Source organism: Elephas maximus, chromosome 26 (genome assembly GCF_024166365.1).
Source record: "Elephas maximus indicus isolate mEleMax1 chromosome 26, mEleMax1 primary haplotype, whole genome shotgun sequence".
Classification (NCBI taxonomy): Eukaryota; Metazoa; Chordata; class Mammalia; order Proboscidea; family Elephantidae; genus Elephas; species Elephas maximus.
Window position 1 is genome coordinate 24,301,080 of NC_064844.1, and position 27,795 is coordinate 24,328,874.

Genomic DNA, 27,795 nt, shown 5'->3' on the forward strand with positions numbered 1-27,795 from the left:
TATGTAGCACTAAAGGATAAGAACTCAAAATGTAACCCACAAGCATCTTAAATGAGCTGCTTCAACAAATGGAGGCAACACTGGCACACTCACTCATCTATGCCGAGAAATTCGGAAGACAGCTACCTGGCCAACCAACTGAAAGACATCCATTTTCATGCCCATTCCAAGGAAAAGCGATCCAGCGGAATGAGGAAATTTATCAAACAATATCATTAATATTGTAAGCAAGCAAAATTTTGCTGAAGATAATTAAAAAATGGCTGCACCTGTACATCAACAGGGAGCAGCTAGGAATTCAAGCCAGATTCGGAAGAGGACATGAAACGAGGGATATCATTGGTGATGTCAGGTAGATCTTGGCTGAATGCAGAGAATAATAGAAAGGTGTTTACCTGTGTTTTATTGACTGTGTAAAGGCATTTGGCTGTGTGGATCATAATAAATTATGAATCACATTGTGAAGAATGGGAATTCTATGACACTTAATTGTGCTTCTGCAGAACTTGTACATAGGCAAAGAGGCAGTTGTTCACAGAAGAATGGAATCTGGCCTGGTTTAAAACGAGAAAAGGTATGTGCCAGGGTTGTATCCTTTCACCAGACTTATGAAATCTGTATGCTGAGCAAATAATCCGAGAAGCTGGACTATATGAAGAATGCAGAATCAGGATTGGAGGAAGACCCATTAATAACCTGTGGTATGTGGATGACACAACCTTGCTTGCTGAAAGTGAAGAGGACTTGAAGTACTTAACTGATAAAGATCCAAGAGTACAGCCTTTGTTGTTTGAATTACACCTTGACATAAAGAAAACAAAAATCCTCACAACAGTAAGCAACATCATGATAAATGGAGACAATACTGAAATTCTGCAGGATTAAAAAAAAAAAAAAAAATCTGCAGGATTTAATTTTACTTGGATCCACAATCAGTGCCCAAAGAAGGAGCAGTCAAGAAATCAAATGGCGTACTGGGGCAGATCTGCAAAAGACCTCTTTACAGTCTTAAAAAGTAAAGATGTCACTTTGATGACTAAGGTGCGCCTGACCCAAGTCATCTTATTTTCAGTACCTCATATGCGTGTGTATGTGGATATATACACAACCCTGACCAGAAGGATAGACATATAGATCAGTGGAATAGAATTGAGAGTCCAGAAATGAACTCTTACATTTTATGGTCAGATGATTTTTGAGAAGGACACCAAGACAAGTTAGTGGGGGAAAAGAACACGTTTTCAGCAGGTGATGCTAGAACAACCGTATATGCACATGCAGAAGAATGGTGTTGGAACCCTACCTCATACCATATACAACAACTAGTTCAAAATGAATGATAATCTAAATGTAAGAGCTAAAACTATAAAACTCTTAGAAGAAAACATAGGAGTGAATCTTTGTGACTTTGGATCAGGTACTGCTCTGTTAGATATGACACCAAAAGTACAAGTGATGAAAGAAAAACTAGATAAATTGGACATCAAAATTAAAAACTTTAGTGTTGGAAAATGATGCCATCAAGAAAGTGAAAAGACAACCACAGAATGAGAGAAAATATTCGTAAGTATATATCTGTTAATGGACATGTATCTAGAATATATAAAGAATTCTTAAAACTCAATTAAAAACAAAAAGACAAATAACCCAATTAAAAATGGGCACAGGATTTGAATAGACAGTTCTCCAGAGCAGATATACAAGTGGCCAATAAGCACTTGGAAAAGATGCTCGATATCATTAGTTATTAAGGAAATGCAAATCAAAGCCACAATGAGATACCACTTCATACCAACGAGGATGACAATACTTTAAAAAAAAACAGACAATTACAAGTGTTGTTAAGATTGTGGAGTAATTGGAACCCTCATACATTGCTGGTAGTAATGTAAAATGGCACAACCACTTTGGAAAATAAGTTTGGCCGTTCCTCAAAATTGTTAACTATAGAGTTACTATAGGACCCAGCATTTCCACTCCTAGGCATCTATGTAAGAGAAGTGAAAACTTACATCTGCACAAAAACTTGTACACTAATGTTCATAGTAGCATTATTCAAAGTAGCCCCAAAGTGGGAACAAACCAAATGTCCACCAGCTGATGAATGAATAAACAAAATATCCATACAGTGGAGTATTATTTGCCATAAAAATGAATGAAGTCCTGATATATGCTACAGCATGAATGAACCTTGGAAACATTGTACTAGGTGAAAGAAGCTAGTCTCAAAGGATTGCATGTTGTATGATTCCAATTTATATGAAATGTCCAGAATAGGCAAATCCATAGAGATAGAAATTAGATTATTGGTTGCCTGGGCTCGGGTGTGGGGCTGGGAGGGTGTCGGGTGGCAGGAATGGGAAATAACTACTGTGGGGTTGAAATGTTCTAAAATTGTGGTGACAGTCGCACAGCCCTGTTAATATACTAAAAGCTGTTGAATTGTATACTTTAAATGGGTAGAGTATATTTCAAGATGTCTCATGGAAGCTATTTGAAAAAGGAAAGCAATACTTGTTACAATGTTGATATTTATTGAGAAATAATATATATTGCAGTATTAACACTTAAAACACAAACAAAAAAACAACTAAGTAGTCTTGGGCTCATTTTTTATAGGCTTGTAACTAATGCTACTAGTGGGACTGCTAGGAGAACTAGTTCTGACAATTAGCAGAAAGAAGGGCAAAATAAAATTTTCCATGTTTACTGGGAAAGAGTTGAAGAAACTACAGGAGTAGAAAGGGGTTAAAGAAGATGTTTGGAACTTAGGAGAAGTCTCCTTAAGGAATTGTGAGTGATAAAATATAGGTGAAGAGTGGAGCATGGTATGAGATGAGAAAGAAGAAAAAAGGGAAGGGAAGGGGGAGTAATTAATGCTATCCTTCGGGAAATCTACTGAACCTGAGGGAGGCAGAATCCCATAGCCAACAACTTGGAGTGGGTGGAAGGAAGAACGAACAGAGGACCAGGATGGATAGCAGAGGAGATGGGATTGGTGGTGGGCAAGTGCCATGGTACAGGATGTTTTTTTGTTTTGTTTCTTTTTTGATTTATATGGTCAACTTGTGACATTGTAGAATTTTTGTTACCATTTTTTTTGTTTGTTTTCTTTTTACATATAGTTGCATTTACCTTGCACTTTCCAACTCCATCAGTTAGAAATCTCAGTTTGCAATGGCATTTTCCCAGTTAAATCCCTAACTCCTAGGCAAACAGAAAAGATTTGGGTGGGGTAAGGATGGGAGATGGAGAAATGCACATTAAGTGTATACAGCAATGGTAAAAAGAAAGCCTAATTTCAGAAATGTTAAAATGTGGAAAATACAAATTATAGAATCAAATATTAGGAAAATGCCACAAACATTTGAGTATTGTGTGTTAAGAAAGATCATTCCTAATAGTCACTGGCGTTATCAGCAGTAAGACACAGTCTGTCTTAATGGAGCTTACGGTCTAATGACATTGATTCTTTGAGATGCCTGACATGTTTTCCTCAGTAACAAGCTCATGTTTTTAGGAGAAAAAAACTTGAGAGAACTGTTGGTAATGTAGTGGTACTTAAGTCTTTACTAGATTCTAAGTTCTTTGAGGACAAAGTTCATACCCATTTTCTTTCCATAATATTTCCAGTGCCTGACATAATGCCTGGCACCTGATGGGCACAAAGGTAAGTATTTAGTGAATGAATCAAAACCAACGAGAAAGATACAGAGACTAAGATAGAAGATACAGCTTAGAGACGAATTAGTTTACACCATGACATTTTTTGCTAATAGTAAATTTACTGGTGCCAGGCACTGTTCTAAGTGCCTCACATGTGTTGACTCATTTAATCCTTATATTATTATCCCTATTATTTATTTTTATTTTTACAGATAAGGAAACTGAAGCACTGAAAGTTTAAGTAACTTGCCCTAATTAGTGAGAGCTGGGATTTGAACCCTGATAATCTAGCTCCAGAACCTGTTCTCTTTCACCACACTCAGGAGTTGGCTGTGATATGGGAACCATCTGTATTATGTGGTTCAACTGGATGTTTATTTAAAATAAAATAAAGAAAAATCTTTGATGGTAGAGCCAGGAATCTGCATTTTAACAAGCTAAGTGATGTTTATGCACATTAAATTAACTTCAGTGTAAAGAATACAAATGTTTCTCCAAAGCCAGTAAATCTGTCCAAATTGGACATCTTATGTGGAGAAATTGATGCATAATAAACAAAACAAAAGAGAAGCCAACAAATAAACTCCTTTCTGTAGAGTATAATATAGTCAGCATAATTAGCAGGCTGTTCTTGACAACTCTGACATAATGTGGAGGCAGGAATCTCAAATGACTACGGAGAAAGTAAAAATCCTGTCCAGTAATTGATCAGGCCAGAATAACGACACAGATTAAGCCTCAAAGTTAGCAGAAAACAATATTTTTTCCGAGAATGGGCAACTGTGAAGTGTCATAACAAGCCCTTGTCTTTGAGTGACTACAGCTTGCTTATATTCCCTGAGAATTTGTTCTCGAAGATCATGGACTATCAGAAACTTGGCTGTGTGTAATTTTATCAACAAGAATAAAGCATCCCACTCTTCCCTGGAGAATATAAGTCACTTTGACAGAGTGAAGCAGCCTTGATTTACAACCCAGATTCAGAGCTTCAGATAAGGAATTCTAGATGAGCATTCCATATCTTAACTTTGTAGTTTCTAAGGTAATAGAACCTTGGGTTCACTTTGTAGTCCAGTCCTGAAGTAGACCCCTTTACACACAGGCCTTCTTTGCTCTAAACCTGTCAAAGCACTGCTTCATTTAAATTTCACCCAAACTTCACTCTTCCCCAAAACCTTATAATGAGTCTATCTTTTCCTCTGGGAGGGGGAGACTGCTCAAGATAGTCCTCATTGCACCGGGTCAATAAACCTGATTTTGTCAGGCTGCAGGTTTGTTCCTGTGGTCTTTAGGCTGTGTGCCTAGGATAGTACCAACTCTTGAGACTCATTTTGAAAGAAAATTAAAAATGAATCAAAATCTTTAAACCTCAAACCTAAAATATCCCCTCAAGTCTTAAAACCAAACAGTAGTTTAGCTTAACAAGTAAAGAATGTCAGCCCTGAGCATTGTGCTCTTTTAAGATCTGTCTATACAGGATCAAATTGTCAACAGCAACTCAAAAGATTAGAGGAAACTTAGGGGGTAGTGAGTTTATGTTAATGGGGGAGGAACAGTTCAAAAACAGCATGGGAATGGTTGCACAACTTGAAGAATGTAATCATTGTCACTGAATTGTACATGTAGAAATTGTTGAATTGGCGTATGTTCTGCTGTCTACATTCTCAACAGCAAAAGACAAATTATTAAAAACAAAACACAAAAACCGACCAAGATGATAGCTTGTGGCAGAGTCCGCTAGTAGACTAGAGCTCATATATAGGTACTTTGAGATGTCACTTTTGTGTTCCGATAAGATGATGTAACTCTCTTTGTTTAGTCTTTTGAATCTTATTTTTTCTTTTTTGGGGTGTTTTAAAGTCAGTATTTTTGAGCCGTAAATAACCCTTTACCCCATTGGTTGTCAGATGTTTTACAACTTTCAAAACATTGGTGATAGAAAATCCCTGGTGGAAGGGAAGTACTGTTTGAAAAATCCCTTAAGCTTAACTCTCACATTTCAAATTGTAGAAAAGGAGGCACAACATTTGTAATTCGCCCGAAGTCACACACCTTATTCGCTGATCTAATTCTCCTGACTCTCGGCCCGTTGTTCCGTAGTTTTTCAACTAAAAATAGCATTTAATTAAAGTTACTTATAATTTCTTGTTTGTGCTTTTGTTTATAGCACTAGTTATTAAAGTAAAACATAAGTGCGGACAGGTAACAGCACTGATTAATTAGGCAGCAACTCATAGGAGAAATTCATTCTTTTTCCAACACAATAAAAAAAAAAAACTGAAGTTGAGAAGCAGGAAAATTTATAACAAGAAAATAGGCTATTACATTTTGTTTCTATGAGAGCGGTATTAAATTGTAGAGCAAAATTTTAAAATGTGAAAAGGTACCAGTTAGACCTCATTCCAGTATTTGTTCATGGATCTCCAAAGTTATTTTATGAGTCTTCTTTCTTTTCACCTTTTGGCTGCTTGGAAATTAGTGTTGTCTCCCCTGGAAGGTAAAAGAGGTGTTCTCTCCCCTTTTATCATTCATCAGAGTGGCAAGACATTGGGAAAACTATTTAAGTGCCTGCTTCCTGTGTCTCCCTTGAGTGCTTTTGCAGATCCCTTTCCACCAGTTGTTTATTCAGTGCTGCCCTGTGTTTACTGCCATTGTGAACAGGGTAGATGTTACATCATTTATGGCAGTTGTTTTCCAAAGGTTAATCATGGATTGCTTAGTCACTCTTTATTGTACTCCAGCCATATTATGAACCTGAGGCTAACTGTGCTGGACACATTAGATATTTACCTGTTGAAAGGTAATAATGCTTAAAAGAAATCGAATGACAAAAGACATTTTATTTAGTGTACTTGCAAGTGCTTTCTCATTCCCAGCCCCAGGTGTCTGTTCAGTGATTCCATTTCACTAAATTTTATTTAGCGGTTAATTTAGTTAAAGTGGGAGATACAAAGACATCGTTCTGTCTTCAAGGAGCTCGTTACCAGTATGAAAACTAACTAGAGCTGTTCTGTAAGTATAGAAGCCTAACTATAGGGACTCATTCACTGAGCAGCTCATGTACATGTATGGGTTTTGGTGCTAGCAATAAGGGTGTGGCTATGACTAGAAACAGTCAGTTCACAGATCATTAAATAGCTTTCTTTGACTAGTTAACATATTTTTTCACAAATGACATGCATGTTATACATTTTTTGTGCCAACTCTGCAGCCCCCCCACCACGTGCTATGCCAATTTTTTTAAAACATGTTGCTGATTTCAGTTGACACTAAGAAGACAAAATTAAGCCATAAAATAAGCATACCTAATATAACCTAATGCTTTCACTTAAGGCAGTCTGATAAGGCTTTCGCATTCAACTATTGAGCTATTGGGCTATAATTATCAATTTAAATTAATAGAAACGAATGCAAGTTTCCATTGTTTATCTTTCGATTACCAGGGGACTACTCAATCCATGACTTCTTGACCATGGCTTATACCTTTATTATACAATTATGATCAAAAGTGACATTTTTGGACTATGTTTATACACATAAACCAGAGATCAGAGAAAATGAACAGAACAAAAGAAAATGAACCCAGCGATATGATTCACCTGTAATATGAGAGGACAGGTGAATGAGGCTGAAATACACTTCTGCCAATGTCACCAGACATTCGTGATTTATTCATGGGTGCACTATGCCAGAACTGTCTTACTTAATTTCATCATCTCCGCATGTTACATGTGTGGGCAGGTTATTTATGTGGACACGTTATTTGTGAAAAAATACCGTGCTTTGTGAAATATCATAGATAGAGCGTATCTAAGTGAGATGCTGTGTGAAAGGACACTGGTAGGACAGTAGCTGATAAATCGTAATTCACTTGGCGGGTTCCGTAGAGGTTGTGAGGTTCATTTCACTTGAGGTAATTAAAGAAGTAAGGGTTCAGTTGAGCCTTTAAGGTTGAGTAGAATTTTGCTAGTTGTATGGGAGAATGGAGGGGATTTTATACGAGGGTGGTGGTGAAAGGAAAGGTGGGGTTGAAAGACGAGGCCCGTTTGGGAAATAGTGAGTAGTTTTGTTTGCCTGGCAACCCTAGTGGCATAGTGTTTAAGTGCTATGACTGCTAACCAAAAGGTGAGCAGTTCAGATCCACCAGGTGCTCTTTGGAAACTCTCTGGGGCAGTTCTACTCTGTCCTATAAGGTTGTTGTGAGTCGGAATCGACTCAACGGCAGTGGGTTTTTTTCTGTTTTTTTGGTTCATTTGACTGGAATGGTTGGCCCTGTTTGGGTGTAGGGAGATAAGAATGAAAAGCAGATTGATAATAGTTTATGGAGGACATTAAAAGCAAGCTCAGGGGTTTAAACTTTACCGATAAACCGTGGGATTTTTTACAGCTTAGTAACATGGTAAGAGTAAAACTGTAGGAAGATTCGGTATGCACAGAACAGATTGCAGAAGAGAGACCCTGGCGGTAAGAAAATATGTTACCATTATGATGCCCATACTTGAGTTGCTAGCAGAGGGAAGGAAGGGATGACTGCATGGGAATTTGAGGGCGAAGAATAGGACTTGAAACATCACTCATACAGGTTACAGGGGGTACCGGACAGGTACCAAAGGTGTCAAAACTGAGTTTACAGAGAGGATAGTTTTTCCATATTGTTTTGATTTTAGGGACTGATTTTTATAGATTTTATGTATAGCCTTTAGAACAGGTCAGGAACCACTGGAAAACTTTATTTTTAAGTCAGATCTGTGACCTTAAAGTCAGAGAGATTGATGCATCTTGAAATCAGAACTATTTCTAGATAATATGCTATGGTCCTGGTTGGTGGGCATGCTCATTTTCATTTTGAGAGTACATTTGTCATTAGTTTTGAAGAAAGTCCTTCAAATCAACTATTAGGTTCCTTTGGATTATTAATATATTAAACTCTGGCTTCTTTTTTTCCACCTCAGCCTACCTTTTTCTATTACCTTTAAAAATTGAGTATGTGAATTTTTTCCCCATAAGAGTATTGAATTTGATTTGGCCTTTCTTAAAATCACTTGAACCAGAAAACCAAACTAGTTGCCACCAAGTCGATTCTGACTCGTGGTGACCCTGTGTCATGGCTATGAAAGGTAGGTTGCCAGGCCTTTCTTTTGAGGCACCTTTCAGTTAGTAGCTGAGTGCTTAACCATTTGTGCTACCCAGAACCCCCTCATAATCACAGAGAGATGACTTAATAGGAGAAAACGATGCATTTGGGACCAGCGTTTTAGTACTTTGGGAACCGTAGCTGAAGACTTAAAGCTATTTCATCCAATAAAAAAATCCACTGCGGTTGAGCCAGTTCCGACTCATAGCAGCTCTACAGGGTCATCCAGCAGCTAGATGGAATTAGCCCTAAAGCAGATATTCCTGCGTTAGAGTTATGGAAAGCAATTATGTGGTGTAGTAGATTGATTAATTCACCAATTTTCTATCGATGGCACAAGGTGCTGTGGATGCAAAGATTAAGCCGTAGTTGTGTCCTAGAGGACTTCATACTCATTGATGTAGTATAATGACGTATAAAGATCACTGTAGATATTAAGATGCTTACAGATGTCACAAACTCCAACTCCAGGTGACTTAAACAATACAAGGTCATGCACAGGTATATCTGAAAGTTACAGAGGCAAGTGACACGTATATGTTATCAAATGCCCTCCTCAACCTCAGTGCTTTTCACAGATCGACTTTATTCTAAGACAGGTTCCCTTTGAGGTTGCATGATGGCTATTAACAACTTCAGTGTCCCCAACCATCAAATTAAAGTCCTGAAGTTCACTTTGACTAGATCACCTTTGATCTCCTGCTACCCTTTCACTGGGTTGGGCAAAAGTATAGTTGGAGGGCAGGCAAAGAAGCAAAAATCCAAAACTTTCACATTTAGTATACCTATGAAAATTGTTATTAGTCCCCTTGTGGCTTTGTTATTTCTAACTTCCAGTTTTTAATATACTGAAAATTAGAAATTCCTAATAGTGGGAAATGAACTCATACGAGGATCTGGCTCAGTGATTTCCTGCTGAATTTTTGGAAGCATGAAAATTCTTTAAAGAATGAGAGATCCTTGATTTTTGTGCTCACTTTATTGCAGAAGTTAAGAACCTGACATACCATCTCTTTTCTGTTACTTTCTTCTTGTAACTGGGGCAGTAAGGTGGGTTTTGGCATTGGATTCAAACAGTTCATGATTGGCCTATGTAAGTCTCGGTTACATTTATGATAGGAAGATGCCAAGGCCAGAAATGTCAGAACTTACTATAAAGACCTCCTACTTATGATTTGAGCAGTAATTTAGGCAGCTGCCTTCTATTTTTTACTTTCCATTATTACACCCTTAATCAGGCTATTCATTAGTACGCACTACTTTTAGAATGGAATTGGTAACACCATGCCACTTTAAATGTAAGCACTCCCATTTGGTCTCTTTCTGCAGAGTTGCTGGTTTACCACATTTGCGTTCACTGCACTTTGGCTTTTCTCCAGGGCAAGTGTTCATTCAGGAGTCACAGCATGTGACACTGCTATAGGATTGCCAGATCTTATTTTGGCAAATTTGGGCAGGGAGGAATTAGAAGGAGAGAGGTTATATGTTAATTGTCTGACTAGGCTCAGATACAGTCCAGTTCTGCATCCCACGACGGTTGGAAAAGGCACTCAAGTACAGGGTAAACTCGTGTATGTGGGCTGTCTGGAAACTCAATACCTCTAGAGTGTAGGCCCTCAGCTCTACAAAGAGCTGGTGAGGTACATTTGACACTCTTGGTATATAAGGGTTTCTACCCAAACTTAAAAAACAGTTGCTTCTTTGTCCCAAAATTGTATTAGATGTTATTTGGCAATAAAGGAAAAGTAGTGCCCATTTCCTAGTGAATTATGTGTTGGAATCAACACAACAACAACTGATACATCCACAGCACGGTAGTAATAATATCAAATGCTTATGTGACACTTATTCTGTGCCAGGCACTGTTCTAAGCATTTTACATACATTAACTCATTTAAGCCTTACAACATCCCTGTGAGCTAGGTTATTATTATTATTATTCCAGTTTTACAGAGGATAGAATTGACACAGATTGGCACAGAGAATAACTTGTCCAAGCTCAGATAGCTTAGTAAGGGACATCCATCTAGTCTGCAGTCAGAGTTCATGCTCTTAATCACGGTGCTGTATGTTCTCTTAAGCCAGGACTGAAATTATCATTAAAAGCAGTATTAATAACATGCTTTGAAATAAATGGGCACTTCGAACCTTATTTTATGTGTTAAAACACTCAATTTGTTTGCTTTTTATTCTAGGAGAAGACTTCGCAGTTGTGCAGCAAGAAATTATTATGATGAAAGACTGTAAACACCCAAATATTGTTGCTTATTTTGGAAGCTATCTCAGGTACATTGTTTCCTTTTCAAAAAGCAATAATGATTCCATCACCCAGTGCATTTAATGAAATAAAATTAGCTTAATAATCATATTTTATATTTTTTCATATTTTGAAAATAAAATATTTTCATATGAATGGAGTTTTTATTTATGACCTGTTTATTATGTTAAACCTGTAACCAATTTTATAGTCTTGTGTCTTGTCTATAACACTTTTGGGAATTCTGGATGTGGTTTCAGTGAGAAAGTTGGCAAGTAAAAACTGACTTTTATGGCAGGCCTTCCTGAAATAGGCTGGAGATCTAAATATGCCATTCTGTTGCTCCTTTCTTCTAGACTTACTTAGATTTAGAAAACTGGAGTCCTCTCTTCTTGGTATGTGTTTATTAGAAACTTTTTTTTTCTTTTGTGCTTCTCATCTCAAAGTATTGCATCATTTCTCTCCTTCATTTTGTCCAAAGGACTAGGAACTATAATGGTTTATCTCAGTGACTTCTTATTTTTCTAGGGACTAAATGAACTTGAAAGGGCTGTGGATTTGCTTCCTCTTGTTCTGGCAGAACCAGGTTGGGTTCCCTGGGTCATATTCCACTGGACATGACCTCAGAGTCAAATCTTGGTTTTTTCCACTCACTTCTGTATGCAACTCAGGTGAACGTGTGACCTAATTGCTTTTAGATTTCTTTCAAAGGGAGGACTGAAGAATGTTTTCCTGTGTATTAAAAATCTTCCGTTTTGTTCTGATATGCTATAGCAACGTAAGGATGTTTTACTGAAGCTCCCATTCTCATATGACCCAGGTACAAAACACTTCTCCTCTTCTCGTGTGGGCATGTTATTATCGTATGCTGTGGAGCTGATTCCCACTCTGAGACCCTATGTCATAGTGACCTCATGTGACAGACTGGAACTGCCTCATAGGGTTTCCTAGGCTATAAATCTTTACTAGAGCAGATCGCCAAGTCTTTTCTCCCTAGGAGGTACTAGTGGTTTCGAACCTCCAACCTTTCAGTTAGCAACTGAGCACTTTAACCATTGTGCCACCAGGGCTCCTCATGTGAACATAGCAGATGGAAAAGATTGAAGAATTCTGCGTGCTCGTCTTTTCTGCTTGTGAAAAACCAACCTAGACCAGCTCTTCTTTTTTTAGTTGTAGTTTAGATGAAGGTTAACAGAACAAACCAGCTTCTCATTAAACAATTAGTACACATATTGTTTTGTATCATTGGTTGCCAACCCTACAGCATGTCAACACTCTCCCCTTCTGGACCCTGGGTTCCCTATTACCAGCTTTCCTGTCCTTTCCTGCCTAATTGTCCTTGCCCCTGGGCTGGTGTGCCCGTTTAGTCTCGTTTTGTTTTATGGGCCTGTCTTATCTTTGGCTGATGGATGAACCTCAGGAGTGACTTCATAACTGAGCTAAAAGGGTGTCCAGGGATCATGCTCTCAGGGTTTCTCCAGTCTCTGTCACACCAGTAAGTCTTAGATCAGCTCTTCTTGGTTCAGACCACCATCGAACAACTTGAATTGCCTGCCTTCATTAAGGTCAGGGAGTGGGTTTAATAGACACTCTAGAGAATTAACTAACCCTTTTCACACAGGGCGAGGCCCTACTTCCGGGTCAGTGACTTTTATACAGGGCTTTGAACTGGTTCTTCCTGCTTCAGTCATGGCTGAGGAAGTGGAACGAAACTGGAATATGAAAAATTACCAGTTGAGCCTCTGCTAAAAACCTAATCTCTATCTTAGAAAACAAGGGGCAGTGTACCTGTTACATAGCAATCAAATCTTTTGCCCACTGGATTTTTTTTTTTTTTTTTGATAATTTTTATTGAGCTTTAAGTGAATGTTTACAAATCAAGTCAGTCTGTCACATATAAGCCTGTATACACCTTACTCCATACTCCCACTTACTCTCCCCCTAATGAGTCAGCCCTTCCAGTCTCTCCTTTCATGGCAATTTTGCCAGCTTCTAACCCTCTCTACCCTCCTATCTCCCTCCAGACAGGAGGTGCCAACACAGTCTCGTGTCCACCTGATACAAGTAGCTCAGTCTTCATCAGCATCTCTCTCCTACCCATTGTCCAGTCCCTTCCATGTCTGATGAGTTGTCTTTGGGAATGGTACCTGTCCTGGGCCAACAGAAGGTTTGGGGACCATGACCGCCGGGATTCCTCTAGTCTCAGTCGGACCGTTAAGTCTGGTCTTTTTGTGAGAATTTGGGCTCTGCATCCCACTGTTCTTCTGCTTCCTCAGGGGTTCTCTGTTGTGCTCCCTGTCAGGGCAGTCATCAGTTGTGGCCAGGCACCATCTAGTTCTTCTGGTCTCAGGATGATGTAAGTCTCTGGTTCATGTGGCCCTTTCTGTCTCTTGGGCTCATAGTTATCGTGTGACCTTGGTATTCTTCATTCTCCCTTGATCCAGATGGGTTGAGACCAATTGATGCATCTTAGATGGCCGCTTGTTAGCATTTAAGACCCCAGACGCCACATTTCAAAGGCCCACTGGATTTTGAGCCGAATTGGAAACAGTGGTGCCCTGCTCAAAGATGGTGGCCAACTGCTCTGCTTTGAATGTGTGTCACTTTCTTCAGTCCTGGCAATAATCCAATCTCACGCGTCCAGCTCCTGGAACAGCTTACTATATCTCTTCCGAATATCCCATTCCAAAACTTCAGCCCATACTTTTTCCCATTCTGGTTATCATTCTGTATCACCCAAATTGTAAAAATTAGGGTCTGTTCTGGTTTTGCTTTGTCAGTCCTGACTGAACTGGTTCAAACTGTTTCAATGCCCTGCTTTTATACATTTTGAATGGACTCTTTCAGAGCCAGTTTAAAATAGCAACTTAACACAGACAGTTAATGCATTAGTTTTTGTTTTATGGAGTAGAATTAAAATCATCATTTCAAAACAATTTGTTTTACTGTTGTTCAGCATAATAAAATAACCTACCTAAACTTAATTGAGGGGAATATCACAAAGTTTTTGTCCCTAGGACGAACAGGCCTTTTAAAGACAATTTTTGTTCTCCTCCAGGGACATTGATCTAAGACTATTTCTCAGACATTGTCTTGAGTCTTCCAGAACTCTGGGACCATTCAAAGCCTAACCTATTATTCCAGGATGACCCCAAGCATTTATATGGAACCCTAGTATGGTGAAATGAGCATGGTCTTTTTGGCAGAGAGACAAGGGGGGAGAAATCATTGCCTTTGAGTCAATTCCAACTCATAGTGACCCAACAGGACAGGGTAGAACTGCCCCATAGGGTTCCTAGGCTGTAAGCTTTACAGAAGGAATCTGCTACATCTTTCTCCCGTGGAATGGCTAGTGCATTCGAACTGCTGATCTTTTGATTAGCAGCCAAGTGCTTACCCACTGTACCATCAGGGCTCCGTAGTGAGACAATGTGTATTTAATAGTTAAGACCTTGGGTGTTACAGTCAGACAGTCAGGGTTGAGTCTTGGCTCCATTACTTATTAACTCTGTGGCTTATGACAAATTCCTTAAGCACTGTGCTTCAGTTTTCTCAGCTGAAAGTGGAGATAATGATAATAGCTACATCATGTAATAATTATGAGGATTTAATGGAAAAACACAAGTAAAGTGCTAAGAACAGTGCTTGTTGTTGTTATGTGCAGTTGAGTAGATTTTCGACTCACAGTAACCATGTATGATAGAATAGGACTGCCCCCATAGGATTTTCTAGGCTGTAATCTTTTAATCATTGTAGGAGCAGATCTCCAGATATTTTTCCTGTGAACCAGCTGGGTAGATTCAACCAGCCAACCTTTAGGTTAGCAGCTGAGCGCTTAATTGTTTGCACCATCAGGGCTACTTTATTAGGATTTACCAAGCCCAAAAAAACCCAATGCCATCGAGTTGATGCCGACTTATAGCGGCCCTATAGGACGGAGTAGAACTGCTCCATAAAATTTCTAAGTAGCACCTGGTGGGTTTGAACTGCTGACCTTTTGGTTAGCAGCCATAGCACTTAACCACTATGCCACCAGGGTTTAGAACCTAATAAATGCTTATTAAATGTTAACTGCTCTTAATACTACTATTGTTGCTGCTACTTTTGTTGTTGTCAGGTGCCATCGAGTCACTTCTGACTCACAGCAACCCTGTGTACAGTAGAACAAAACACTGTCTACTCCGGTGCCAACTTCACAATCATTGCTGTGTTTGAGCCTGTTGTCGTAGCCACTGTGTCAGTCCATCTTGTTGAGGGTCTTCCTCTTTTTCACAGACCCTCTACTTTACCAAGCATGATGTCCTTCTCCAGGGCCTGGTCTCACCTAATACCATGTCCAAAATACGTGAGACAAAGTTTTTTGCCAGCCTTACTTCCAAGGAGTACTCTGGCTGTACTTCTTCCAAGACAGATTTGTTTGTTCTTCTGGCAGTCCCTGGTATATTCAATATTCTTCACCAACACCATAATTCAAAGGCATCAATTCTTCATTCTTCCTTATTTATTGTCCAGCTTTTGCATTCATATGAGGCGATTGAAAATGCCATAGCTTGGGTCAGGCACAAGTTTGTCCTCAAGGTGGCATCCTTGCTACTTAACACTTCAAAGAGGTCTTTTGCAGCAGATGTGCCCAATGCAATACATTGTGCATATGTCTATTCATGTGATGGTTTTCATTTCTCTAGGATACATTCCTAGGAATGGGACAGCTGGATTGTTATGGTATTTCTATTTCTAACTTTTTAAGGAAGCACCATATTGTTTTTCAAAATGGTTGTACCATTTTGCATTCTCACCAGCAGTGCATAAGAGTTCCAGTCTCCCTGTAGCCTTTCCAACATTTGTTATTTTCTGGTTTTTTTTGATCCGTGCGAGTAATGTTGGGTTGAGATGGTATCTCACTGTAATTTTGATTTGTATTTCTCTAATGGCTAGTGATCATTCCTCGTCTGTCTGTTAGCTGCCTGAATGTTTTCTTTGATTAAGTGTCTGTTCATATCCTTTACCCATTTTTTAATTCGATTATTTGTCTTTTTGTTATAGAGGTGTTGGGTTTTCCTATATATTTTAGAAATTAAACCTCTGTTGGAGTTGTCATAGTCAAAAATTTTTTTCCCAGTCTGTAGGTTCTCTTTTTACTCTTTTGGTGAAACCTTGTAATGAGCATAAGTGTTTAATATTTAGAAGATCTAGCTTATATTCTTGTGCTTGTGTGTTTGTTAGTTATGGTTTGTATAACATTTATGATGTGTATTAAGGCAGCAAATTTGCCCAATCCAGTACATCATTTGATTCTTTACTGCTGCTTCCATGGGCATTGATTGTGGATCCAAGTAAAATGAAATTCTTTACAACTTCAGTATTTTGTCTGTTTATCATGTTGTTGCTTACTGGTCCAGTTGTGAGGATTTTCATTTTCTTTATGTTGAGGTATAATCCATACTAAAGGCTGTAGTTTCTGATCATTATCATTAAGTGCTTCATGTCCTCTTCACTTTCAGCAAGCAAGGTTGTGTCATCTGCATATCGCAGGCTTTAATGAGTCTTCCTTTAATACTGATGCTGCGTTCTTCTTCATATACTCCAGTTTCTTGGATTATTTCCTCAGCGTACAGATTGAATTGAAGGGATACAATCCTGACGCACACCTTTTCTGGTTTTAAACCACTCATTCTTGCCTTGTTCTGTTCAAACAACTGCATCTTTGTCTATGTACAGGTTCCACATGAGCACAATTAAGTGTTCTGGAATTCCCATTCTTCGAGACATTAGCCATAATTTGTTATGATCTGCCCAATTGAATGCGTTTGCACAGTCAATAAAACACAGGTAAACATCTTCCTGGTATTCTCTGCTTTCAGCCAGGATCCATCTGACATCAGCAGGGATATTCTTTGTTCCATGTCCTCTTTTGAATCTGGCCTCAATTTCTGGCCATTCCCAGTCGATGTACTACTGCAACCTCTTTTGAATGATCTTCAGCAAAATTTTACTTGCATGTGTTATTAATGACATCGTTTGACAATTTTTACATTCTGTTGGATCACCTTTCTTTGGAAGGGGCACAAATATGGGTCTCTTCCAGTCAGTTGATCAGGTAAGCTGTCTTCCTTGGCATAGATGAGTGAGTGCTTCCAGCGTTGTATCCATTTGTTGAAACACCTCAATTGTTATTCTGTCAATTCCTGGAGCCTTGTTTTCTGCCAGTGCCTTCAGTGCAGCTCAGATTTCTTTCCTCAGTACATCAGTTCTTGATCATATGCTACCTCCTGAAGTGGTTGAACGTCAACCAGTTCTTTTTGGTACAGTGACTCTGTGTATTCCTTCCATCTTCTTTTGATGCTTTCTGCTTCGTTCAGTATTTTGCCAGTAGAATCCCTCAGTATTGCAGCTCGACACTTGGATTTTTTCTTCAGTTCTTTCAGCTTGAGAAATGCAGAGTGTGTTCGTCCCCTTTGGTGTTCTAACCCCAGGTTGTTGCATATTTCATTATAATACTTTGTTTTCTTGAGCCACTTTCGAAATGTTCTGTTCAGGTCTTTTACTTCATCATTTCTTCCATTCACTTGAGCTACGCTCCATTGAAGAGCAAAAGTTTCAGAGTCTGTTTTGACATCCATTTTGGTCTTTTCTTTCTTTCCTGTCTTTTTAATGACCTCTTGCTTTCTTCATGGATGACGTTCTTGATGTCATCCCACAGCTCATCTGATCTTCGGTCATTAGTGTTCAAAGTGTCAAATCTATTCTTTAGATGGTCTCTAAATTCAGTTGGTCTATACTCTAAGTCGTACTTTGTCTCTCATGAACTTGTTTTAATTTTTTTTTGCCTTCAGCTTCAACTTGCATATGAGCAATTAATGGTCTGTTCCATAGTCGGCCCCTGGCTTTGTTCTGGCTGTTGATATTAAGCTTCTCTATCTTCTCTTTCCAGAGATACAGTTGATTTGATTCTTGTATATTCTTTCTGGTGAGGTCCACTTATTACTACTGCTACTACTTTTTAATTGCATTATAAGTACCATCATGGTAATGCCTCACTAGATCTTTTCAACAGCACTGTTAGCAATCTTACTCCATGGTACATATTATTACCATTTTACAAATAAGATCCTTGAGAATTTAATGCCAGATATTTAGTTTACAGCCCTATGCCAAAGTTTTGACAGAGTGAGGTCTTAGTTCCGTCTGTTAGATGGTGGTCATGGATCATGTGACTTTTGTCTTAGACTTCCTAGCTCCTTGCCGAAAGAACCAACCAAATAAACCTCTACACTCCCACACCACTCACCCTCCCCCAAAACAACCTAACTAAACTAGGTTGGACATTTGGGGTTCTGGGTTACTTAGGGAAGAGCCTTCCTACACACATATTAGTCAGCAAAGTGTTCGTAATTATTACCCACAGAATTGCAGAATTCCTGTTCGGTTTTTATCTAGTTTTGTTGACAAGTCTTTGCTGGTGCGTAGGGCTAAGTAGTGTAAATCTTTACTAATACACTTATTAACTTTCACTTTCAGACATGCTACCGGGGAAAGCCAATTTGATGTTATGCTTAACAAAAAATTGCACTTGCTTTTAGTTTTTAGGAAATGCGTATTATGACTATATTTTGAATTTTTTTCATGTAAAGTTTTTTTGAAGAATCCATACGTACAGAAAAGTACACAAATCTTAAGTGCATAACTTGATGAATTAAAAAAAAAAAGATGTGGTTAGTTGCTACTGAGTCAATTCTGACTTATAGCAACCACATGTGAGCGGAAGTAGAACTGTGCTTCGTATGGTTTTCAAGGCTGTGATCTTTCAGAACCAGATCATCGGGCCTATCTTCTGAGGCACCTCTGAGTGGGTTTGAACCGCCAACCTCCTCAGTTAGCAGTCCAGCACTTACTTTAATCCAAATATGAAGACAATACAAAAAGCAAAATTGTCCAGAAACCAGAATAAAACAGAATTAGGGTTATTTCTTTCCGTGGAAGTATGTTAGTATTGTATAATCAAAGATTATAAGGAAGTCCTGGTTTAAATAGATTATTTCATTCTGTAGCTGGAATAGCTGATGAAAGTGATAATGAAAGAAAATGACAGCATAATACCCTCCCTTTCTCTAGCCCTTTCCTTCTTTAGAGATTCTTCCCTTATTCCCTAATTTAAAGTCTAGACTCAGTCCACATTTGGAGTTATGGAATACTAATGATTAGGCTTGTAGAATAATAGAGCTGAAAGGGACTAATAGATTGTGTCATCCAGCCCACTCCTTTTACAGATGAGAAAATGGAGTGCTGGATAAATTACTTATTGTAGGTTAACCATCTATTCATTCTTGCACCGATACCTAGTCCATGGTCTTTTTGGTATAACATATTGCTTGTCCCAGAAAGACCAAATTTAGTCTCAGAGGGAACATGATTTCTTGAATTCATTTTCATTACTGAATGTTTTTACATAAGGCAAAGAGCCTGTTTGAGCTTGATTCAGACCCCCAAAATATGCACTGTTCCTAGTGACTTGCTTCCTTCTATGTTGTTGTCATTACAAATTATTATAACAGATTTAGACAAAAAATTGAGGAAACTAAGCTACTGTGGTTTGACCCTTGATAAATTTCCATGTCAAGGAATCAGACTTATCCTATGAATTTACTTAATAGGTGACCAGCATATACTTACGTTCCAGAAGCCTATTTTATAAAGAGTAGCTATGCCTACTTCCTGATGAAAGAAGAAATACATCAGACTGAACTTCTTTAAAGGAAGGTATCTAGCATTCTTCATAACAGGTCTTTCCTACTCTGTTCTTCAGTGTCATTAAAAATCTGTATTTATTGTCTGATTACACATACTGTACAATAAGAACTAGAGAAATGAAACTTTTCTCTGGAAGTTTAAAATTTAAAGTAAAAAGAGCTGATTTGGATAGATGTGTTTATCTGTGTATTTATAAGACAATAGAATTAAATCACCATAGACCTATTCCTTTCTCCCAAAAGAGATTAACTATTGATTCTTTTAAGCTAACGTTGATTTTAATTTCAGGGTCCTTTAAAGCATTACATAATCCAGCATATCTTTTTAAGAATAAGTTAAGAAAATCGAGACTTTTTTCTTAAGTATGAACTCTTAAAACTCAGGTTGAATAACAACAAATGGTCCATGAAAGGTAAGTCAGTGGAGGATCACATCCATACAGTGAAAAGAATTTTGTTTTGATCAGGTTTTTGTTTTTTTTTTTTTAATTTTTATTCTGCTTTAAGTGAAAGTTTACAAATCGTCAGTCTCTCATACCAAAATTTATGTACCCCTTGCTATATACACGTAATCGCTCTCCCCCTAATGAGACAGCACACTCCGTCCCTCCACTCTCTCTTTTCGTGTCCATTCGGCCAACTTCTGAACCCCTCTGCCCTCTTATCTCCCCTCCAGAAAGGAGATGCCAACATAGTCTCATGTGTCTACTTGATCCAAGAAGCTTATTCTTTACCAGTATCATTTTCTATCCCATTTGTCTGGTCCAATCCCCGTCTGAAGAATCGGTTTTGGAAACAGTTCCTGTCTTGGGCTAACAGAAAGTCTGGGGACCATGACCACTGGGGTCCTTCTAGTCTCAGTCAGACCGTTAAGTCTGGTCTTTTTACAAGAATGTGGAGTCTGCATCCACTGCTCTCCTGCTCCCTCAGGGGTTCTCTGTTGTGTTCCTTGTCAGGACAGTCATCGGTTGTAGCCGGGCACCATCTAGTTCTTCTGGTCTCAGGCTGATGTACTCTCTGGTTTATGTGGGCCCTTTCTGTCTCTTGGGCTTGTAATTACCTTGTGTCTTTGGTGTTCTTCATGCTCCTTTGCCACAGGTGGATTGAGACCAATTGATGGATCTTAGATGGCTGCTTGCTAGCATTTAAGACCCCAGACACCACTCTCCAAAGTGGGATGCAGAATGTTTTCTTAATAGATTTTATTATGCCAGTTGACTTAGATGTCCCCTGAAACCATGGTCCCCAAACCCATGCTCCTGCTACGCTGGCCTTCGAAGAATTTGTTTTATTCAGGAAACTTCTTTGCTTTTGCTTTAGTCCAATTGTGCTGACCTCTCTTGTATTGTGAGTTGTCTTTCCCTTCACCTAAAGTAGTTCTTATCTACTAATTAGTGAATACCCCTTTTCCTCCCTCCCTCCTTCCCCTCTCTCTCCCCACTCTCATAACCATCAAAGAATATTTTCTTCTCTCTTTAAACTATTTCTTGAGTTCTTATAACAGTGGTCTTATACAATATTTTTCCCTTTTCAGCTGACTAATTTCACTCAGCATAATGCCTTCCAGATTCCTCCATGTTATGAAATGTTTCATAGATTCATCACTGTTCTTTATCAATGGGTAGTATTCCATTGTGTGAATATACCATTATTTATCCGTTCATCCATTGATGGGCACCTTGGTTGCTTCCATCTTTCTGCTGTTGTAAACAGTGCTGCAGTGACCATGGGTGTGCATATATCTGTTCATGTTAAGGCTCTTATTTCTCTAGGATATATTCTAAGGAGTGGGATTGCTGGATCGTATGGTAGTTCTATTCTAGCTTTTTAAGGAAGCGCCAAATTGATTTCCAAAGTGGTTGTACCACTTTACATTTCCACCAACAGTGTGTAAGTGCTCCAGTCTCTCCACAGCCTCTCCAACATTTATTATCCAGCCTTGTTGGAGTGAGATGGAATCTCATTTTAGTCTTGATTTGCGTTTCTCTGATGGCTAATGAACATGAGCATTTCCTCATGTATCTGTTAGCTACCTGAATGTCTTCTTTAGTGAGGTGTCTATTCGTATCTTTTGCCCATTTTGTAATTGGGTTATTTGTTTTTTGTAGTTGAGTTTTTGCAGTATCATGTAGATTTTAGAGATCAGGTGCTGATCGGAAATGTCATAGCTAAAAACTTTTTCCCAGTCTGTAGGTCGTCTTTTTACTCTTTTGGTGAAGTCTTTGGATAAGCATAGGTGTTTGATTTTTAGGAGCTCCCAGTTATCTAATTTCCCTTCCGCATTGTTAGTAATGTTTTGTCTACTGTTTATGCCACATATTAGGGCTCCTAATAACGTTGTCTGCATTTTTTCTTCCATGATCTTTATCATTTTAGATTTTATATTTAGGTCTTTGATCCATTTTGAGTTGGTTTTTGTGCACAGTGTGAGGTATTGCTCTTGTTGCATTTTTTTGCAGATGGATATCCAGTTATGCTAGCACCATTTGCTAAAAAGACTGTCTTTTCCCCACTTAACTGACTTTGGGCCTTTGTCAAATATCAGCTGCTCATATGCGGATGAATTTATGTCTGGATTCTCAATTCTGTCCCATTGGCCTATGTGTCTGTTGTTGTACCAGTACCAGGCTGTTTTGACTACTGTGGCGGTATAATAGGTTTTAAAATCAGGTAGCTTGTGGCCTCCTACTTTGTTCTTTTTCAGTAATGCTTTACTTATCCGGGGCCTCTTTCCCTTCCATATGAAGTTGGTGATTTGTTTCACCATCTCTTTAAAAAAATGTCATTGGAATTTGGATCAGAATTGCATTGTATCTATAGATCGCTTTTGGTAGAACAGACATTTTTACAATGTTAAGTCTTCCCATCCATGAGCAAGGTATGCTTTTCCACTTACATAGGTCTCTTTTGGTTTCTTGCAGTAGTGTTTTGTAGTTTTCTTTGTGTAAGTCTTTTACATCTCTGGTAAGATTTATTCCTAAGTATTTTATCTCCTTGCGGGCTACTGTAAATGGTATTGATTTGGTGATTTCCTCTTCGATGTTCTCTTTGTTGTTGTAAAGGAATCCAACTGACTTTTGTATGTTTATCTTGCGTCCTGATGCAGTGCTAAACTCTTCTATTAGTTTGAGTCGTTTTCTTGAGGATTCCTTAGGGTTTTCTGTGTGTAAGATCATGTCATCTGCAAGTAAAGACACTTTTACTTCTTCCTTGCCAATCTGGATGCCCTTTCTTTATCTAGCCTTATTTCCCCGGCTAGGACCTCCAGTACAATGTTGAATTAAGAGTGATGATAAAGGGCATCCTTGTCTGGTTCCCAATCTCAATGGGAAGGCTTTCAGACTCTCTCCGTTTAGGGTGATGTTGGCTGTTGGCTTTGTATAAATGCCCTTTACTATGTTGAGGAATTTTCCTTCTAGTCCTATTTTACTGAGAGTTTTTATCATGAATGGATGTTGAACTTTGTCAAATGCCTTTTCTGCATCAAATGATAAATTCATGTGATTCTTGTCTTTTGTTTTATTTATATGATGGATTACATTCATTGTTTCTCTAATGTTGAACCATCCCTGCGTACCTGGTATGAATGGTGAATTTTTTTTTTCATATGTTGTTCAACTCCATTGGCTAGAATTTTGTTGAGGATTTTGCATCTATGTTCATGAGGGATCCCAAAACCTAGTGCTGTCGAGTCGATTCTGACTCATAACGACCCTGTAGGACGGAGTAGAACTGCCCCATAGAGTTTCCAAGGAGCGCCTGGCAGATTCAAACTGCTGACCCTTTGGTTAGCAGCCATAGCACTTAACCACTATGCCACCAGGGTTTCCTCATGAGGGATATAGGTGTGTAATTTTATTTTTTTGCAGTGTCTTTAGCTGGTTTTGGTATCAGGGGTATGCTGGCTTTATGCAGTGAATTTCAGAGTTTTCTGTCCTTATGCTCTGAAATATCTTTGGTAGTAGTGGTGTTAACTCTTCTCTGAAAGTTTGGTAGAACTCTGCAGTGAAGCTGTCCAATCCAGGGGATTTTTTTTGTTGGGAAATTTTGATTACCTTTTTAATCTCCTCTTTTGTTATGGGTCTATTTATTTGTTCTACCTCTATTTACATTAGTTTAGGTAGGTAGTGTGTTTCTAGGAATTCATCCATTTATTCTAGGTTTTCAAATTTGTTAGCGTACAATTTTTCATAGTAATCTGATACGATTCTTTTAATTTCTGTTGGGTCTGTTGTAATATTGCCCATCTCATTTCTTATTTGGGTTATTTGCTTCCTCTCCTGTTTTTCTTTTGTCAGTTTGGTCAGTGGTTTATCAATTTTGTTAATTTTTTCAAAGAGCCAGCTTTTGCTCTTGTTAACTCTTTCAACTGTTTTTTCTGTTTTGTATTTCATTTAATTCTGCTTTAATTTTTATTATTTGCTTTCTTCTGGTGCCTCAGGGTTTCTTTTGTTGCTCTGTTCCTATTTGTTCAAGTTGTAGGGATAATTCTTTGATTTTGGCCCTTTCTTCTTTTTTTATGTGTGCATTTAGTGATACAAATTGACCCCTGAGCACTGCTTTCACTGTGTCCCAAAGGTTCTGATAGGAAGTGTTTTCATTCTTATTGGAGTCTCTGAATTTCTGTATTCCATCCTTATTGTCTTCTATAACCCAGTCTTTTTTGAGCAGGGTATTGTTCAGTTTCCAAGCGTTCGATTTCTTTTCCCTGCTTTTTCTGTTATTGATTTCCACTTTTATGGCCTTATGGTCAGAGAAGATGCTTTGTAATATTTCAATGTTTTGGATTCTGCTAAGGCTTTTTTTTTTTTTTTTAAGGCTTGCTTTATGCCCTAATACGTAGTCTATTCTAGAGAATGTTCCATGTGCACTAGAAAAGAAAATATACTTGACTGCTGTTGGGTGGAGTGTTCTGTATATGTCTATAAGGTCAAGTTGCTTGATTGTGGCATTTAGATCTTCTGTGTCTTTATTGAGCTTTTTTTTGCGGATGTCCTGTCCTTCAGCAAAAGCGGTGTGTTATGGAGCTGTCTATCTCACTTTTCAATGCTGATAGTTTGTTTTATGTATCTTGCAGCCCTGTCATTGGGTGCGTAAATATTTAATATGGTAATATCTTCTTGGTGTATTGTCCCTTTAATCATTATATAGTGTCCTTCCTTATCCTTTCTGATGGGTTTAACTTTAAAGTCTATTTTGTCATAAATTAATATTGCCACTCCTGCTCTTTTTTAATTGTTGTTTGCTTGATATATTTTTTTCCATCCTTTGAGTTTTAGTTTGTTTGTGTCTTGAAGTCTAAAGTGTGTTTTCTCTTAGGCAGTGTATAGCCCAACTGTTTTTTTAATCCATTCTGCCACTCTCTATCTCTTTATTGGTGCATTTAGTCCATTTACATTCAGGGTAGTTATGGGTAGGTATGAATTTAGTACTGTCATTTTGATGTCTTTTTTGTGTGCTGTTGACATTTTCCCGCTTAATTTTTTGTGCCGAGTAGTTTATATATTGTCTTTTCCTCGTATTCGTTGATGTTGATTTTATCTCTGCTGAGTCTCTATTTTTTTCTTGTATTTTATTTTGATGTGTAGGATGGTTTGTCTCCTTTGTGGTTACCTTAATATTTAGCCCTGTTTTTCTAAATTTAAACTAACTTTTATTTCTTTGTATCACCTTGTCTTCGAGCCATCTATAAGTTATCGTATTAGTTTATTTTATGTTTCCTTACTCTATCATAGCTTCTTGCTTTGTTTTGATATTCCCAAGTGGGTTGCTTGAGTGAGCTAGCTTGATTATTTTTGCCTTTGGAGCTCTGATGTCCTGTCACCAGTTGGCTAGAGCTGTTATCAGGTATACCAGTCTAGGAGTCCATTCACTTTTCTGGTATGAATTCAGCTCAGGTGTCTAGGTAGGTGATCATTAATGTGTGGTATGGCTCTGTCCTACAGTCTTACAGGGACAGGGGTGATTGGTGTAGGTACTGGTATCTGGTTGCAGTAGGGGATCACACTCGGAACAAGGCAGGGGGCTGAGAATCGTCCCCCAAATGTCTCTGAGGAAAGCGCTTCCCTCTTCCCTAGAGCGTACAGGTGGGTGAGTTCTATAGATGGACCATGGGCACCCAGTGTTTTTGGTTTTAAGGACTGGGAGGTACCAGTTAATCCTGGACCACCGTTGTGGGTCGCTGGGCAATCTGAGTGGAGCCACCAGTCCTTAGGCCCCTGATGTGGGTAGGTAAGTACCCTTTTTAACACGCAAAGTTTTGTCAAAGATCAAACACCCCCCCCCCACCACACAGCTGAAACTGTTGTAGTCTGCCAACAAGGGCGTATTTTCTTGAAATAGGCCCACAGAGGTCCGTGCAGTGGGGAAAGGTATTCAAAGTCCACGGGCAGTTTGTGCCTGGACAGGAGCCGCTTCTGTCCTGCGTCCAAACTCCCCCACCCCCCGCCCCGTTAGTGGAGCTGGCAAATTATCTTTTCCCCCAATTGTGAATTTAGTCCTTCTCCAAGGCCAGGAGGATGGCTCTAGGTGCTCAATAGGCCCAGGGAAGTCAACAGCCACTGAAGCTGGCTTGGGGGCTGCGGACTCGTTAAAATATACGCAAGTACTTGGCTTTTGCCTAGAGCACTGATCATCTGTGGTTTCAGAGGTGTGAGTAGGCTGTGTAGCTGGGTGCTCCTCCCTGAGGAAACTGCAGCCAAAAGCTGCTACCGGCCTACCACAGCTGCTTCTGGGAATGGTGCCTGAGGGAGCCCGGCCATTCAGGTCTGGCAACTCCTCTCTGCTTCTGAACTGACTCTCACACCCCTTGACGCTTGGTCCATCTTCTGACTTTGCCTTTGATGTTCAGGGCTCCTAGGTTGTGATAAATTTAATCGTTTCACTTGATTTTTAGGGTCCTTGTAATAAGAGGCAATCACTGGAAGTGTCTGGGTATTCTGCTGTCTTGGCCCCACCTCTCTGATCAGGTTTTTTTAAGCCGTTGGAATTCAGAGTACTAATTTACCACTGCCGTCAAGTTGGTTTTGACTCATAGCAACACTGTAGGATAGAGTAGCACTGCCCCATCGGGTTTCCAATGCTCTAAGTCTTTATGGAAGCAGGCTGCCACATCCTTTTCCCACAGAGCACTGGTGGTTTTGAACCACCAGCCTTTAAGTCAGCAGACGAGTCCTTCACCACTGCGTCACTAGGCCTCTTAGTCATCTAGTGCTGCTATAACAGAAATACCACAAGTGGATGGCTTTAACAAAGAGAAATATATTTCTTCATGGTAAAGTAGGCTAAAAGTCCAAATTCAAGAGCCTCAGCTTCAGGGGAAGGCTTTCTCTCTCTGTCGGCTCTGGAAGAAGGTCCTTGTCCTCAATCTTCCTGGGGTCGAGGAGCTTCTCAGGCACAGGGACCCTGGATCCAAAGGACACGCTCTGCTCCCGGTGCCGCTTTCTTGGTGGTATGAGGTCCCCAACTCTCTGCTTGCTTCTCTTCCATAAAAGGTGGTGCAGGCCACATCCCAGGGAAATTCCTTTTACCTTGGATCAGGGAGGTGACCTGAATAAGGGTGGTGTTACAATCCTACCCTAATCCTCTCAATATAAAATTAAAATCACAAAATGGAGGACAGCCACACAATACTAGGAATCATGGCTTACCCAAGTTGATACACACATTTTTGGGGGGATATAATTCAAACTATGACAGCCGCCTTGAGTACTAGTTTAAGTGAGCATAATTTACTTCATAATAATAACATCAGTGTCAAATTGTAATTATTTACCAAGTGTTTTTACATTGTTTCCTAGGATATATAGAGTACTGTATTGATTTCTAACAGGTCCCTGGGTGGCACAAAACGGTTTGTTCTGAGCTACTAACCAAAAAGTTGGCAGTTGAAACCTAACCAGCGACACCACAGAAGAAAGGCCTAACGATCTGCTTCTATAAAAATTACAGCCAAGGAAACCGTGTGGAGATAGTTCTACTCTGTGACAGGT

At 39.0% G+C, this 27,795-nt stretch overlaps 1 protein-coding gene across 6 annotated transcripts in view; it reads left to right on the forward strand.

Moving 5' to 3' along the window:
• MAP4K3 (mitogen-activated protein kinase kinase kinase kinase 3) overlaps positions 1-27,795 on the forward strand; it is a 237,823-nt gene that overhangs the window by 99,450 nt on the left and 110,578 nt on the right. For all 6 annotated transcript variants that reach the window (XR_007515515.1, XM_049870292.1, XM_049870295.1 and 3 more), the window contains one exon: positions 10,996-11,086. Coding sequence is in view for 5 of the 6 variants with exons in the window: in XM_049870292.1 (XP_049726249.1) it covers positions 10,996-11,086 (91 nt within the window). In the remaining variant the exon portion in view is untranslated. The remainder of the gene's footprint in view (positions 1-10,995; positions 11,087-27,795) is intronic.